Consider the following 15,740-nt stretch of genomic DNA (forward strand, 5'->3'; position numbering starts at 1 on the left):
TCTGCGCCGGAGATTGCGAAACTTACGTTTAAATATCTACCAGTATTTCCGGGGTATTTTAATATACACAACATCGCTAGGTGGGGGCTCCTCTTCATCATAGATTGAAGAAGCCCAACAGAGTAATAAAAATTAAAACTGTCTTACTGCAGTATTGCCTTCTGATTTTCCTTTTTGCGAAAATGTTTAGCAATTAGATTTATATTTGAAAGGAGGAGGGGGAAACCCTGTGGGGGAAACCCTGTTCATATGGCTTTCCTTGAGTTGGCACTTTCTGTTTATTGTAAGTAAGTATGACCGTTTCAGAATCTAAAGCATCATGGGTAATTTCAATGTTCGTACCCCAAAGTGAAAATAACGTTACGTCATTGGTTGAATTTCGATTGTTTAGGACGTTTTAAACCAATCAAAACGCTTTGGTGTACGCTTTTGAAAATATTACCCAGGATGCATTAGATTCTAAAACGGCGAATTAAACATCATGACAATATGAAGGACAACAAACCCAGAACAAGATTTACACATGCAATTGTTTAAAGAAGCGGGGGAAAACATCATATGTAAGTGAAGCTTAAGGCCCAAGACCACAATTAATGATCCCGCTTTTCGTTGTCCAATTTAGTTTCTTCTAATTATAGTGTATTTTTTCTTTATCTTTCTCTCCCTTTCTCGTATATTTCTTAGTTTTTATGGGATGGAAATGAAAGAAATGAGCTGAAATAAACTTTTTGATATTTTATTTTAACTGATTTTGATATGGAAAGAGTGATTACGACAGGTGCAAAAAAAGTAAATAAATATTTACACTTTTTGGAACATCTCTTGACTTGCCTATAGGGGTATGGATGTGGCCAAATTTGTATGATTTAGACGGGTGCCACATGTGGAGCAGGATCTGCTTACTTTTCCGGAGCACCTGAGATCACCCCTAGTTTTTGGTGGAGTTCGTGTTGTTTATTCTTTAGTTTTCTATGTTGTGTCATGTGTACTATTGTTTTTCTGTTGGTCTTTTGCATTTTAAGCCATGGCGTTGTCAGTTTGTTTTAGATTTATGAGTTTGAATGTCCCTTTGGTATCTTTCGTCCCTCTTTTAAACAGACATTTTTTTCTGAAAATTGTATATTTTTGGACTTGTACTGTACATTACACACACAAAAGATTAGCCCAAAAAAAATAGGGAACGTTAATTGAGAGAATCCACTTCATCGTTTATAACTCTAATAAAATTGCATAAATTTCTAAGCTTTGACTTTTTTATATGATAAATGGACACAACTCTGTCTTTTAAACTTTCTTTATAAGAAGAATACTAAAGAATCCGAACAGTCTAAATTATTTTGAATTTACAATCAATAAATGATGACCTTTGGATATACACATGCGTGACTTTTTATATTATGACAGCATTTAAATGGTAGCTTTTCATTCACATTTGATTCCAAAGAGACGCATAGACATTTTAAAAACTGCTAAACATTAAGTAAACAAGAGAAGTGGATGATTTATGACTGGGTGTAGGGTTTCAAAAAAAAGGAGGAGGGCTTTAAAAATCTTTATTGTGTATTGTTTTTCAATGAGCTTGCTCTTAATTGCCGTTAGTTGAAAACACATAATCATAGCACTTGTGCCTGACAAAAATTGATTCCGCCTGACATGAAAATAATAAGTACTATTTAGACAGGTATAATGCACAACGAATATCGACAATTGTATATCAAATAACCCATACAAACATTTATAGATATGAACTGATGAAATACTTTATTACATTTGAAATAATTGTTCCTTCAGTTGAATCAGATTTGACAAGATAGGCGTTTTAAACACCCGCTGACCGATATTTCTGACGGTCATTAATTGTGAAAATTTTAAAGGAATAATACATTTACAAATATACGGAACCATGTCAGCCATCTTTAAGATAGTTCTGGTCATTTTGACGCTGGATAAAACAAACGGACAAGATATTTCAAATGTGAAACAATTATATACTGATGTGTTTGCAAATCACCAAAAGGAAGTCTTTCCAAAAGTTGATCAAAACACGCCATTAAAGATTTCAATGACAATGTATCTGATGACTATAACAAAGTTTGACGAAGTAGATGAAACAATAGTTATCTTAGGTGGTTTAGGGTGTTCCTGGAACGATGCTGGAATATCCTGGGATCCAACGTCTTATGGAAATAAAATATATTATACTTTTTTACCGAGTGAAAATATATGGACGCCACCAATAACACTTATAAACGCAGTTGATGTTTTAGGTCCTATTCAAGGCGACACCAAAACTAATGCGTATATCTTTTACGACGGAAACGTAACCTGGCCACTTGGAGGTGTCATGACAGCAAAGTGTACTACAGATATATCAAAATTTCCGTACGATTCTCAGACCTGTAAATTTCAGTTTCTTTCGTGGGGTATAACTGAAAGGGAAATAGTATTTAATTTGAGTTCTGATCCTATAAATTTCCAATTCTTTACACCAAATTCTAATTGGAATTTGTCTTCGTACGATATACGGATATTTTCCTGGAATGGATATTCAACATTAGAATTTTCAATAACCATCAAACGTGCATCCTTGTATTACAGCGTTATGGTTGTATGTCCCACTATTTTGTTTGGTTTGCTGAACCCGCTCGTGTTTCTTCTCCCTATCGAATCTGGTGAACGGATCGGACTAGCAATGACCATACTTCTTTCGTATGCTATTTTTCTGACCTTAGTTTCTGCAGCCATTCCCGCAGCGTCGAATCCAATGTGTATTTTATTGATTATAATGATAGTAACTATTGTTATAAGCGGTGTCATAGTTGTACTGGCGATTTATGTTTCATCCTTGTACTATCGAGATGAAAAGAGGAAAATAAACGCTGTTTGGAGGTTCATTGGATTACGCCTTCCTTGGAGCAAGACACACAATAAAATCACAACAGAAACTGTTTCCTGTGAAAAGCCGGGAAAACATTGTTCCGCCGATGTTAATGTTACATGGCAGAATGTAAGTCATGGACTAGATGTTTTGTTCTTGATTGTGTCTTATATTCTAATATGTGTTTTAATTGGAGTGTATTTCATAATTGTACGGTAATTTTTTCTTAAATTTTTATTTAAATGAAACTAAACTGAGTGCTTATATATATGTTGTAAATACAGAAAATACAATATTTTCATACTTGCTTTAACTACATTTATGAAAAAAAACAAGGCATGTTTATGTACACATCTATATATTCCGGACTATATGAGTATTTAGACCATACGCGTATGGTCATGATCGCAGGGGTATATACTCATAGCGTATGGTCGGGAGAATTAACAGGTTTACAGTTAACACTTAAAAAACTGTTCATTAGGTATGACCCACAATTGTCACGTCATTAAAAGACGAAATCAAAGGTTATTTTATTATATTATAATGATAAATAGATTAACCAAATACTAATAAGAAGTTTCACGCATTTAATTTCACTCACTAGTCTCAGCTATAGATTTTTTTTTATACAAATGGTCATTACCGATTGGTAATTACGTGTGAATGGCAATATGTCGACTTGGGAAGATATTTTCAAAATGTCTTAATGAACTGTTATGGAATGTCCCAAGACCAATGCAGAACATATATATTCCTCTTTAGCCTTTGTTAGTCTTGTATGATTTTAATTTAATTTTCTTTTGAACATTTCAAAGTTAAGTCAGACGTCCATTATTCTTGAACCAGTATACATTTTTGTTTAGGGGCCAGCTGAAGCACGCTTTCGGGTGCGGAAGTTTCTTGCTGCATTGAAGACCAATTGGTGGCCTTCGGCTGTTGTCTGCTCTTTGGTCGGGTTGTTTTCTCTTTGACACATTCCCCATTTCCATTGTCAATGTTATGGTACCGTGAGGAAGTATATGTCACCCTAAACATAAATGAAAAAATAGTATTAACGATGAAAACAAACAGTGGCATCAATATTTAATGTTTATGTAAGCTAAAAATGAATTATGATATTAACACATAGTCATGTAATAATCATTGTTTTCTTTTAGGTAAAGATCATTGCTTTATTGAAACGTTTCTAATACATAATACCCATATGGTCCAAATACTCATATGGTCCTACCCGTTAATGACCAAACGAGTATATACTCATATGGTCCTACCATACACGTACGCGTACGATTGGACTATACGCGTATGGTTGGATCATATGAGTATACGCATATGGTCATGACCATACGCGTACGGTCCAAATACTCATGTGGTTCGGAATATATACACAAGAGAGGTAGAGCATATCAGTGGCCCAAAGCCATTATTGATGATAAGGTTATTGAAAGATGGTACAAAGTCATCCACTGTGAGTTGAAATGTTACCATACAACATCAAGGTAAAATAAATGGCGCTAAAGCTATCGTGAACAGTACCATTTCTCTATTCCATATATAGTAACACAACATAAGTCTATTGTGATTGTTGATTAATTATGTTTCTCATATCTAAAGGAATCACATTTGAAAATCCCATAATCTTTTAACCCTTTCTGAACAAAAAAGGTTAACTTCCGTTTTTGGAAGGCTCTTACTCGTCAATCTTCAGATTTAGCCTGTTTTATTTTTGTCATGATGTTACTGAACAGTACATGACAGTTTGGAGTTGATTGTATAGAAATTAAAGCAAAGAGTATAAAAAGTAACTGTGATTGTACAAACTTTTCTTTTTTCTAGCTGCGGTTACCACTATTAATACCATTCCGGACAATAACTACGCCTTCTTGTGATCCCTTGATACATTCCAACTTTTTATAAGAACTGGCTCTTTTTACATATTTCGTTAAGTATTACTAGTATATCCAACATATGTATGTCTAACAGTGTAATTATATTTACATTTTAATATATGTTTTAAAATAATAAATATGACTTTTTTAATTTATATATGATGTTTCTGAGATATAAATCTGAGTGATAATACTATTATTTTTTTTAAGTTATGTATGTTTATGGGTTACAAATATGGGAGATACTATCATTGTGTGTAATATTATTTCATCGTGCATTATTGTCGTTTATATTTGCTTCTTAATATCAGGAATGTTTTAAGATTTGATTTTTATCAATATAAATGAGTTATATGCCCTTTAACAATTTCAGATACATTTGTTGCGTTGTCATTAGTAAATAATTCACAAGCTATAACACATATGTGGTATGAATTAAAAACTGTGCTTTTCACGCAATTAAATGTGTAACTCTAAGATATATCAAGTTGTCTTAATTTGTGCTTTTCCAACCATGAATCGCATTGACATGTAGTAAGAGAGGGACGAAAGATACCAAAGGGACAGTCAAACTCATAAATCGAAGAAAAAAAAACTGACAACGCCAAGGCTAAAAATGAAAAAGACAAACAGACAAACAATAGTACACATAACACAACATAGAAAACAAAAGAATAAGCAACACGAACCCCACCAAAAACTAGGAGTGATCTCAGCTGCTCCAGAAAGGTAAGATATGATCAAAGTCTTTTGCCAAGAAAAAATGATTTATATGAGATTGTCGGAAGACTAGATCAGTTAATGAAATATACCGAATAATCATCGGCATTTTAATTCATGTTTCCTTTTCATTAAAATTCTGTAGCGTTAAATTTTGTATTGGTAGTTGACAAAATCATTTTGCCCTGTAGTATTATGTTGCAGTATGAAATATATTCTGTAAGGTAAACGACTGATATAAGAGTTTTGGTTTTTAGATCGACATTTTATCTAATTGCCATTTTGTTTCATAAATAGATTTAATAAAAATTGGGAATTGAAAAGCGGAATATGCTAAAGAGACAACAATCCGACCAGAGAGCAGACACCAGTCGAAGGCCACTAATGGATCTTCAACACAACGAGAAAATCCCGCACCCGGAAGTGGTCTTCAGTTGGCCCCTAAATACAATTTTGTATAAGTCAATTGAAAATGGACGTCACACTAAACTCTAAAACATACAAAGAAAATCTACATGAATAACACCTATTAAATCCATTGGTTTCATCGTACCAAATTTTTGAAAATAATTTTTAAAACGAAAATATAAAACATCAACTTAATTTTGGAATTAAACTGTAGAAGTACTGACTGTTCATAATTAATGCTTTAATTGATAACTGAACGCTTTCAAATACCTGAAATTGTTACGATAAGAAATGAATGATGTAGCTACATATATAGCGTTATGGCTATTTCCTACAATTTCACGAAAACATTTCGTATAAACTCAATATACACGTTTTATTACTTTATTGCCAAAGTAAAAGGTAATAATTACAAAGCGGGGAAAAGTTAATGTATTCGAAATGATAGTATGACTCAAGGAATCAAAAGATGACTGGAAGTGGATACAGGAGAAACATTAGAAAAAACATAAAGAAAGAGAAAAACGGGCGTAACAAAAGTAAAACAAATTAAAGTGAATAGTTTTTGATAAATCAGGGTTTCAGAGAGTACATATTACTGCTAAAACCCTAAAATAAGTAAAAAATGGTCAGTTTTAGTACAATAAATTCATATTAAATTGATTTCATATGTATATGTACATTGTATCATTATTGTCTTGACAAAATTGATTCCGCTTGACCAAAAGAAAAATAATTACTGTATTATTCAAACAGTTATACTTTAAAACAAATATCGGCAAATTCTTTCATAAACATTCAAAGTTATTTATTCTCGGTTTTAAAATAATTGGTCCTTTCATTAGGATACGTTCTTGCAAGACATAACAACCGCTAATTAGTTATCAAAGGTACCAGGATTATAATACATTGATATTGTTGAAGGATACTGATTCTTAAGCAATATAAACCACATATTACAAACACAAAGCTATCAAATGAAGTCGTTTCTATTTTTCATAGTTATGACCATGTTGACGCTGGGTAGAATAAACGGACAAACTCTATCTAATGTAAAGCAATTATATGCGGATGTTTTTGCCAATCACCAAAAGGAAGTCCTACCAAAGGTTGACGAAAAAACGCCCTTAGAAATTTCCGTAGGATTTTCTTTGTTTACAATATCAAAGTTCGACGAAGTTGATGAAACTATAGTAATTTTAGGTGGTATTATTTGCTCATGGAACGATGCTGGAATAACATGGGATCCGACGTCTTATGGAAATAAAGTATATATCATATTAACGAATGATAAAATATGGACGCCTCCAATAACTCTTGCGAACGCAGTTGATGTTTTAGGTCCCGTTCAAGGACTCACTGAAACCACTCCAATAATATTTTACGACGGAAATGTGTCTCTGCCTCTTGGAGGTGTCATGTCAGCAAAGTGTACAACAGATATATCGAAATTTCCTTACGATTCTCAGACTTGTAAATTTGAGTTTCTTGTATGGGGTTATTCAGCGAGGGAAATTGTACTAAACTTGGCTTCTGATCCTTTTAGCGAAGATTTCTTCATACCAAACTCCAATTGGAAATTTACATCTTACAATATTCAGACATTTTCCTGGAATGGATATTCAACATTAGAATTTTCAATGACCATCAAACGAGAATCGTTGTATTACAGCGTTATGGTTGTATGTCCCACTATTCTGTTTAGTTTGCTGAACCCGCTCGTGTTTCTTCTCCCTATCGAATCTGGTGAACGGATAGGACTAGCTATGACCATTCTCCTTTCGTACGCCATTTTTCTCAACTTAGTTTCGGCAGCCATTCCCGCATCTTCGAATCCAATGTGTATTTTATTAATTATAATGATAGTAACAATTGTTATAAGCGGAGTTATAGTTGTATTGGCAATTTATTCATCATCTCTTTTCCATCGAGATAAAAATGTAAAAATTAACGCTTACTGGCAGTTTATTGCATCGGGTCTACCTTGGAGCAAGAATCACAATAAAATTGCAGCAGAACCAATTAACGATGAAAAGCCAAGTATAGATTGTTCTCCTCCTTTTAGTGTTACATGGAAGGATGTAAGCCATGGATTCGACGTTTTGTTGATGATTGTATCTTATGTTGTGATTTGCGTTGGTATTGCTGTGTTTTTCATTATTGTACGGTAATTTATTTGGACAGTTTTGACTATTTACGTATTATACATTTACTATCAAGATGAAAAAGTAAAAATAAATGCTTTGTGACAGTTTATTACATTTGGTCTACATTGGAGCAAGAAACACAATCCAATTGCAGCAGCAATGCCAACTACTTTAGTATATAGATTGTTCATCCCTGTTAATATCATATGGAAGGATGTATGTAATGGATTCGACGTTTTGTTAATGATCGTATCTTACGTTGTGATTTGCGTTGGTATTGTCGTGTTTTTCATTATTGTTCGAATATTCATTTAGACAGTATTGATTATAGCTATTTACGTATTGTTCATGTACGTATACTATCATGATGAGAAGGTTAAATAAACGCTATCTCACAGTTTATTGCATTGGATCTATCTTGGAGCAAGAATAACAGTAAAATTTCAGCAGATATATTTTACGACGAAAAGACGATAATATATGGTTCTCCCGCTATTATGTGATTGTGTTTGTGATTATGAGTTGCTTTGGTATTGCTGTTTTTTTTTTTATTGTAAGGTTATTTAGTTTGGACAGTATTGGATTGGTATGTTGATGCGCTAATATAATGTAATGAACAAAAACACATTTTTTTCTTTAAAACTTACATAAATAAATGAATATTCTGGCCTTATTATCAATGAAATAACTATCCAAAGAGACCGAATGTTTTTATGAGTCAAATAACTAATTTGAATTACAGAAAATAAACTCACGAGGATATATTATATCATAAATTTAAGTTAAAAAACTAAATATGGTATATAGTAAAAAAACGACAAGCACTGAGTTACTGGCAGCGAGATTTGGACCGGTTCATACAGAATGTGGTGGGATAAAACACCATTTCGGGCATCCGATCCTATCCTCACATGAGATAATTGCGTAACATCAAAACAGTTGAAAAATGTTTGACTCATTAAAACGATAAAAAAAAACCAAACAAAAACCTTTATAAAAAACACCACTTAAGACGCAAAGTACAGATATGAGTGTACTCGCTATTCCAAAATCAATAAAAGCAATCAAAAAATCTTATCCTAGTAGTCAAGACGGCCTTAAATGCCGACAGGCATGAAGAGGATAGGTGAGGTTAGGTGAGTAGTCAAGACAAAGCACAATTGGATTTAATTGAAAGATGGCATTAAAACTTCTTTGTCAACAAAAATGTGATATTCTGTTAGATACAAATGAGATGAACACACTTTGGCCCGTCGGATGGTGACGTTAAATCCGAGGCCCCATGTACAGAAACATATCACCCTGTGCTTGTAAAATACCTCCTTTACAAATTTCGTAAATAGTAGGTTCTTTGGGGCCGCTTCAGAGGCAAAATTTTATAGCAACCCTTCAATTTATTCTTTGGTAGTGACACTGAAAATTGCACACGCTGTACATATATATTACGACATAAGCTATAGGTGAAGGGGAAATGTTGAGATCTCATAAAACATGTTTAACCCCGCCGCATGTTTGCGCCCGTCAAAAGTCAGGAGCATCTGGCCTTTGTTAAGTCTTGTACGATTTTTAAGTTTAGTTCATTATTTATTTCGGAGTTTAGTTTGACGTCAATCCGGAGCAACAGAGTACATTTCGGTTTATGATGAACTTGTGTTGGTCAATATTGAGTTTTCTTTGACGTATAATGTGGACTGTGGTTGGTCAAAGGTTTTGCCATTGTTGTCTGATTTTCGTCAACTTATATATTTTAGTCGTCATCTTGGTATCTTTTCTCCATTACGATAAACCAAATCTTCAAATTTGGGAATAATACACTCTACAAGTGTATAGTTATTACGGTTAAAGTATGCACTTCCTACAATAATTTGACATCATTTGAGTTTAATTTGTCCATGACATTAAGAGTCATATGGTAGTTTATGGCCCAGTCGGTCGTATTTCCAAAAATTTACAGACTAAAGCGACGCTCAGTCCATAACGATTTGGAGACAAAACTGGAATTTGACCCAAAAGCCCTGCTTCTTAGTTGTATACATGACATAAATTTCGTCAAATACGCTTCTTCAGTGATATGTGGGATGTATCGCTGATTGTGAAACAAACACAAAGACAAAATAACTAAGCTAGCATGCGTTCCAAATATATATTTTACAGAAAGGGCAAGAATATCGATAGTATAATATAAGAAGCACGAGTTCCTACTATTGTGTCTCAGGTTGGGGAAGACCGTGAAGACGTAACACATGAACGTGTTTGTTGGTTTTTTGTATGATTGTTTAAGACATGTAAATATATTTATTTCACTTATACGAGAATACTGTTTAATTGTTAGTTGGATCCGAGATTCACAACAGTATTGTGTCATTTCACTCCGTTACGGTGTTTGCAACAACAAAACAAAAACAATTAAAAACCAATTGTTCAGAGAACAATTGAAGGTCTTTCCACCAGTTAATATCTATTTTGATATTAAAATATAAAAAATCAGTTTAAAATGTCAGTTCATATGGCTTTATGATGTATAGATATGAATTTAAAGCAAAGGTCAAAATCTAGAACGTCAAATTAACCTATGACCTTGACTTCAATTTCAAGGTCACTAACTGGGGATTTCAAATCAAAAGACCCTAGTCTCTAATATGTATGGTTAATAAGTTATATCACTTTTAACATAATTTAAGATATGATAGGGGCTAAAACTCCCATTCATTGTTTACGCACCCTTTCAACTACATGTCGCAACTAACAATTTATACAAAATAATTTGTCGATATCTTATAAGGTTAATGAAAATGAGTGAAAATAAGACAAATTCAAAAATTAGAATATGACCTTGACCTTTGACCTTGACCTAATTTTCATTTTTTGGACCAAGGACCTCAAATCAAAAGATCCTAGGTCTCTATCACTTATGGTGTTCCAGTTTAAAATACATTTGAAAATTTCAAATACAAAAAGGGAAATAACTCTCATATGGAGCGTTCATATTGCTTCGGTCGAAATTGGACAAATCATGCGAAGGATGTAACGAGCAATTTTATAAAATAAATTTGTCGTAATCTTTTACGGTTGCGAAGGAGTTGTGGACACAAGGAAAACAGTGTTTGGGGAGATAATTCCTACAAAGAAAAGTATTCGGTTATGCAGGGTAAATTTCAAAAGGGCATAAACTGTTCGATATCATATACCAAATATCTAAGCGACATATTGCGAAACAAATGTTTATCGCAAGAACAAAATTTGGCGGAAAAAAAAAAATAATCAGAAGAAAAACAATAGGTCTTTCCACAGAAAAGTGGAAAGACCTAATAATATGGTCGATATGTATACACATCCACCTTTTTTTTTAACATTTGGTTTTAAAACTTATAACATAGTTCTATATTTTAAGACACACATTTCAAATACACTAAGCTTATGATAAAAAAATGTTCTTATATTAATTTCTGTTATTATTTGTTTTATTTCATCTAAAATCTGTTTTCTTTTAATTTCCTGTATAAACGTCCTTAATTAACCTCATGATTAACCTTTATCATACGTTAAATCTTGATTGTTTACATATTTCATATGTAAATCAGTTTATGTCCATTTAAAATGATTGTATCCCACTTACTATAATAATAACTTAGGTTCAGTTTTAAGGACACGAATACAGTCATAGATTAACTATTATGACCATTGGCTGAACGTTACATACAATATGACAATTGATGTTTGTAGTGTATATATCCATGTAGGTTTGAATAGATAGTTTTATTTGAATCTGTCATATATTTATTTCTACCGCTTTGGTCTAAATTTGAGTAAAAGAAACAAAATCTTTGACAGTTACAGATACCAGATTCTAATTGTGTGAAGACACACCATAAGAAATATTTTTAACGGTAGATGTAAGAATTTTTAATTTCCTTAAGTTTTTATAAAACAAAAAATGAATTTTATTACATAATTTAATTAAAGATGAATCACATGATTTTTTTTCAAATTTGTGTCTACAATTTGATTAACTTTGTTATTCTGATCACAGGTGCCTGTGCATTAGAGGAAACAATTTGTTTATCGAAATGCTAGTCTAAGAATGAATAGAAAATCGACATGAAAACACTACCGTAAGTTGGAACAGTGGTGTATAACCACAACGAAAGACACAACTTTTAAATTCAGTTTGAAATGACCCGTCACAGCAGATCTGCTTGTAGCAAAACACACCTAACATTTGCCAAAAGACATCAATAAAGCTAGCCAACACATTACAACTTAAATTGTATAAATGAAGTTCTACCATACTGAAGTACAACTGTATTAATCAATTACGAATGAAACATCCAACATATTTAGATTGAAAACGTCATGAAGTCTTTGTAAAGCATAACGGTGTACACTACCTAAATATAGAACTGAAAGTGCATAGTGTATAGGCTAGTACATGTAGTATGTTTTCCGTGACTAACTTTGACTTTCAAACAGACTTGGAAACTAATATCTTCAAACAGGCATTAGTTACGAGTTTGCAAGTGAATAATTCGACTACATTTAATCCGTATTCATGTGAAATTCAATTGAACCCGTTATCTGGAGATGGTTTACGTTTAATTAGACGTGTTCAGCTATCAATAGAAAAATTTGTACGTTGGAAATGAAACAGATAAACACGATAATTAGCATTTTTAAAAAAATCTAAAATTTGAAATTAAATAGACTATAGAAAAAATCATTTGCACGAGTTCGCTATCTATACAAACTAGAGGCTCTAAAGAGCCTGTGTCGCTCACCTTGGTCTATGTGAATATTAAACAATGGACACAGATGGATTCATGACAAAATTGTGTTTTGGTGATGGTGATGTGTTTGTAGATCTTACTTTACTAAACATTCTTACTGCTTACAATTATCTCTATCTATAACAGTACTTTCTGTTGAAAATGTTATTGAAAATCTTCAAATTTTAAGAAAGTTGTTAAAAATTGACTATGAAGGGCAATAACTCCTTAGGGGGTCAATTGACTATTTTGGTCATAGCGACGTCTTTTTAGTTCTTACTTTGCTGTACATTATTGCTGTTTACAGTTTATCTCTATCTATAATAATATTCAAAATAACAAAAAAACAGTAAAATTTCCTCAAAATTACCAATTTAGGGGCAGCAACCTAACAACCGATTATCCGATTCATCTGAAAATTCCAGGGCAGATAGATCGTGACCTGGTCAACAATTTTACTTCCTGTCAGATTTGCTCTTAATGCTTTGGTTTTTGAGTTATAAGCCAAAAACTGCATTTTACCCCCATGTTCTATTTTTAGCCATGGCGGCCATCTTGGTTTGTTGGAAGAGTTACCGGACACATTTTTTTAACTAGATAACCCAATTATGGCTAAGTTTGGTTAAATTTGGCCCAGTAGTTTCAGAGGAGACGATTTTTCTAAAAGATTACTAAGATTTACGAAAAATGGTTAAAAATTGACTATAAAGGGCAATAACTCCTAAAGTGGTCAACTGACCATTTTGGTCATGTTGACTTATTTGTAGATCTTACGTTGCTGAAAATTATTGCTGTTTACAGTTTATCTCTATCTATAATAATATTCAAGATAATAACCAAAAAACAGCAAAATTTCCTTAAAATTACCATTTCAGGGGCAGTACCCCAACAACGGAATGTCCGATTCATCTGAAAAATTCAGGGCAGATAGATCTTGACCTGAAGAACAATTTTACCCCAGTCAGATTTGCTCTAAATGCTTTGGTTTTTGAGTTATAAGCCAATAACTGCATTTTACCCCTATGTTCTATTTTTAGCCATGGCTGCCATCTTGGTTGGTTGGCCGGGTCACCGGACACACTTTTTAAACCAGATACCCGAATGATGATTGTGGCCAAGTTTGGTTTAATTTGGTCCAATAGTTTCAGAGGAGAAGATTTTTGTAAAAGATAATTAAGATTTACGAAAAATGGTTAAATATTGACTATAAAGGGCAATAACTTCTAAAGGGGTCAACAGACCATTTTGGTCATGTTGACTTATTTGTAGATCTTACTTTGCTGAACATTTTTGCTGTTTACAGTTTATCTCTATCTATAATAATATTCAAGATAATAACCAAAAACATCAAAATTTTCTCAAAATTACCAATTCAGGGGCAGCAACCCAACAACGGGTTGTCCGATTCATCTGACAATTTCAGGGCAGATAGATCTTGACCTGATAAACAATTTTACCCTGTCAGATTTGCTCCAAATGCTTTGGTTTTTGAGTTATAAGCCAAAAACTGCATTTTAACCCTATGTTCTATTTTTAGCCATGGCGGCCATCTTGGTTGGTTGGGCGGGTCACCGGACACAATTTTTAAACTAGATTCCCTAATAATGATTTTGGCCATGTTTGGTTAAATTTGGCCCAGCAGTTTCAGAGAAGAAGATTTTTGTAAAAGTTAACGACGACGGACGCAGGACGACGGACGACGACGGACGACGACGGACGCCGGACGCCAAGTGATGAGAAAAGCTCACTTGGCCCTTCGGGCCAGGTGAGCTAAAAAGAAGATGTGTTATGATTGCCAATGATACAACTCTTTACAATAGGCCAATTGACATTGAACTCACTAGCTATAGGTCATCGTACGGCCTTCAACAATGGAAAGGCCCATACCGCATAGTCAACTATCAAAGGCTCCGAAAAGACTAAATAATGTTAAATAATTGAGACGAGAAAATTAACGGTCTAATTTATGTACAAAATATAATGAAAGAAACACAAGTTTGTTAACCAGCAACAACTGGCACCCACTGAATTATGGGGTCATGACTTTGAACAGGAACATACAGAATGTGGCAGGGTTAAGCTTGTTGGCGGGCGCCTAACCCTTCCCTTAACCTCGAACAGTGATGTAATAGTACAAAATAAGACCAAACTATTAAAATCAGTTGAAAAAGCTTAACTCGTCAGATGAATACAGATAGGGAAACATCTAACAAAAACAAAGAGTGGATGTGGCATGGTACTTGTAAATCCAAACAACAAAAAAGATATCTATGTTTATGGTTATATCCGGTTATATGATCGTCGGCAGTCTTCGGACGTCACCTCAATGGTTAATTAGATGGCGTCTATACTATAATATCCGAACTGCTGATACATATTATCAAGTCCAATCAACGTAATCTGTTGATGTTAGACTATTTATTTTTTTATATAGTCTTTATATAAAAAAGAAGATGTTGTATGATTGCCAATGAGACAACTCTCCACAAAAGACCAAAAATGCCACAGAAATTACCAAGTATATGTCACCGTACGGCCTTCAACAATGAGCAAAGCCCAAAGTCAGCTATAAAAGGCCGCGAAATGACAATGTAAAACATTAATTGAGAAAACTAACGACCTAATTTATGTACAAAAATTGAACGAAAAACAAATATGTAACCCATAAACAAAGGGAAACCACTGAATTGCATGCTCCGGACTTGGGACAGACACATACAAACAGAATTTGGCTGGGTCAAACATGTAAGCGGGATCCCTATCCTCCCTCTAAACTGGGCCAGTGGTGTAACAGTACAATATATAAGAAAATCAAATAATTATGAGAAATTGAATTTGACAGATTATTTCAATAGTTAATGTGTGCGTCACTAATGCACTTTTGTTGCAAAAGGCATTTGTCCGTACATGTATGTGTACCCTATCGTACCTG

The 15,740-nt window shown here is 33.4% G+C and overlaps 1 protein-coding gene across 1 annotated transcript; it reads left to right on the forward strand.

Annotated features, from left to right (window-relative positions):
- The first annotated feature begins 1,867 nt into the window (after nt 1–1,867).
- Nucleotides 1,868–3,200, forward strand: LOC139500836 (acetylcholine receptor subunit beta-type lev-1-like). The gene has a single exon (XM_071289710.1). The coding sequence runs from the start codon at nt 1,904–1,906 to the stop codon at nt 3,095–3,097; it is 1,194 nt and encodes a 397-aa protein (XP_071145811.1). The 5' UTR covers nt 1,868–1,903; the 3' UTR covers nt 3,098–3,200.
- Nucleotides 3,201–15,740: the final 12,540 nt, after the last annotated feature.

This window comes from Mytilus edulis, chromosome 13 (genome assembly GCF_963676685.1).
Source record: "Mytilus edulis chromosome 13, xbMytEdul2.2, whole genome shotgun sequence".
Classification (NCBI taxonomy): Eukaryota; Metazoa; Mollusca; class Bivalvia; order Mytilida; family Mytilidae; genus Mytilus; species Mytilus edulis.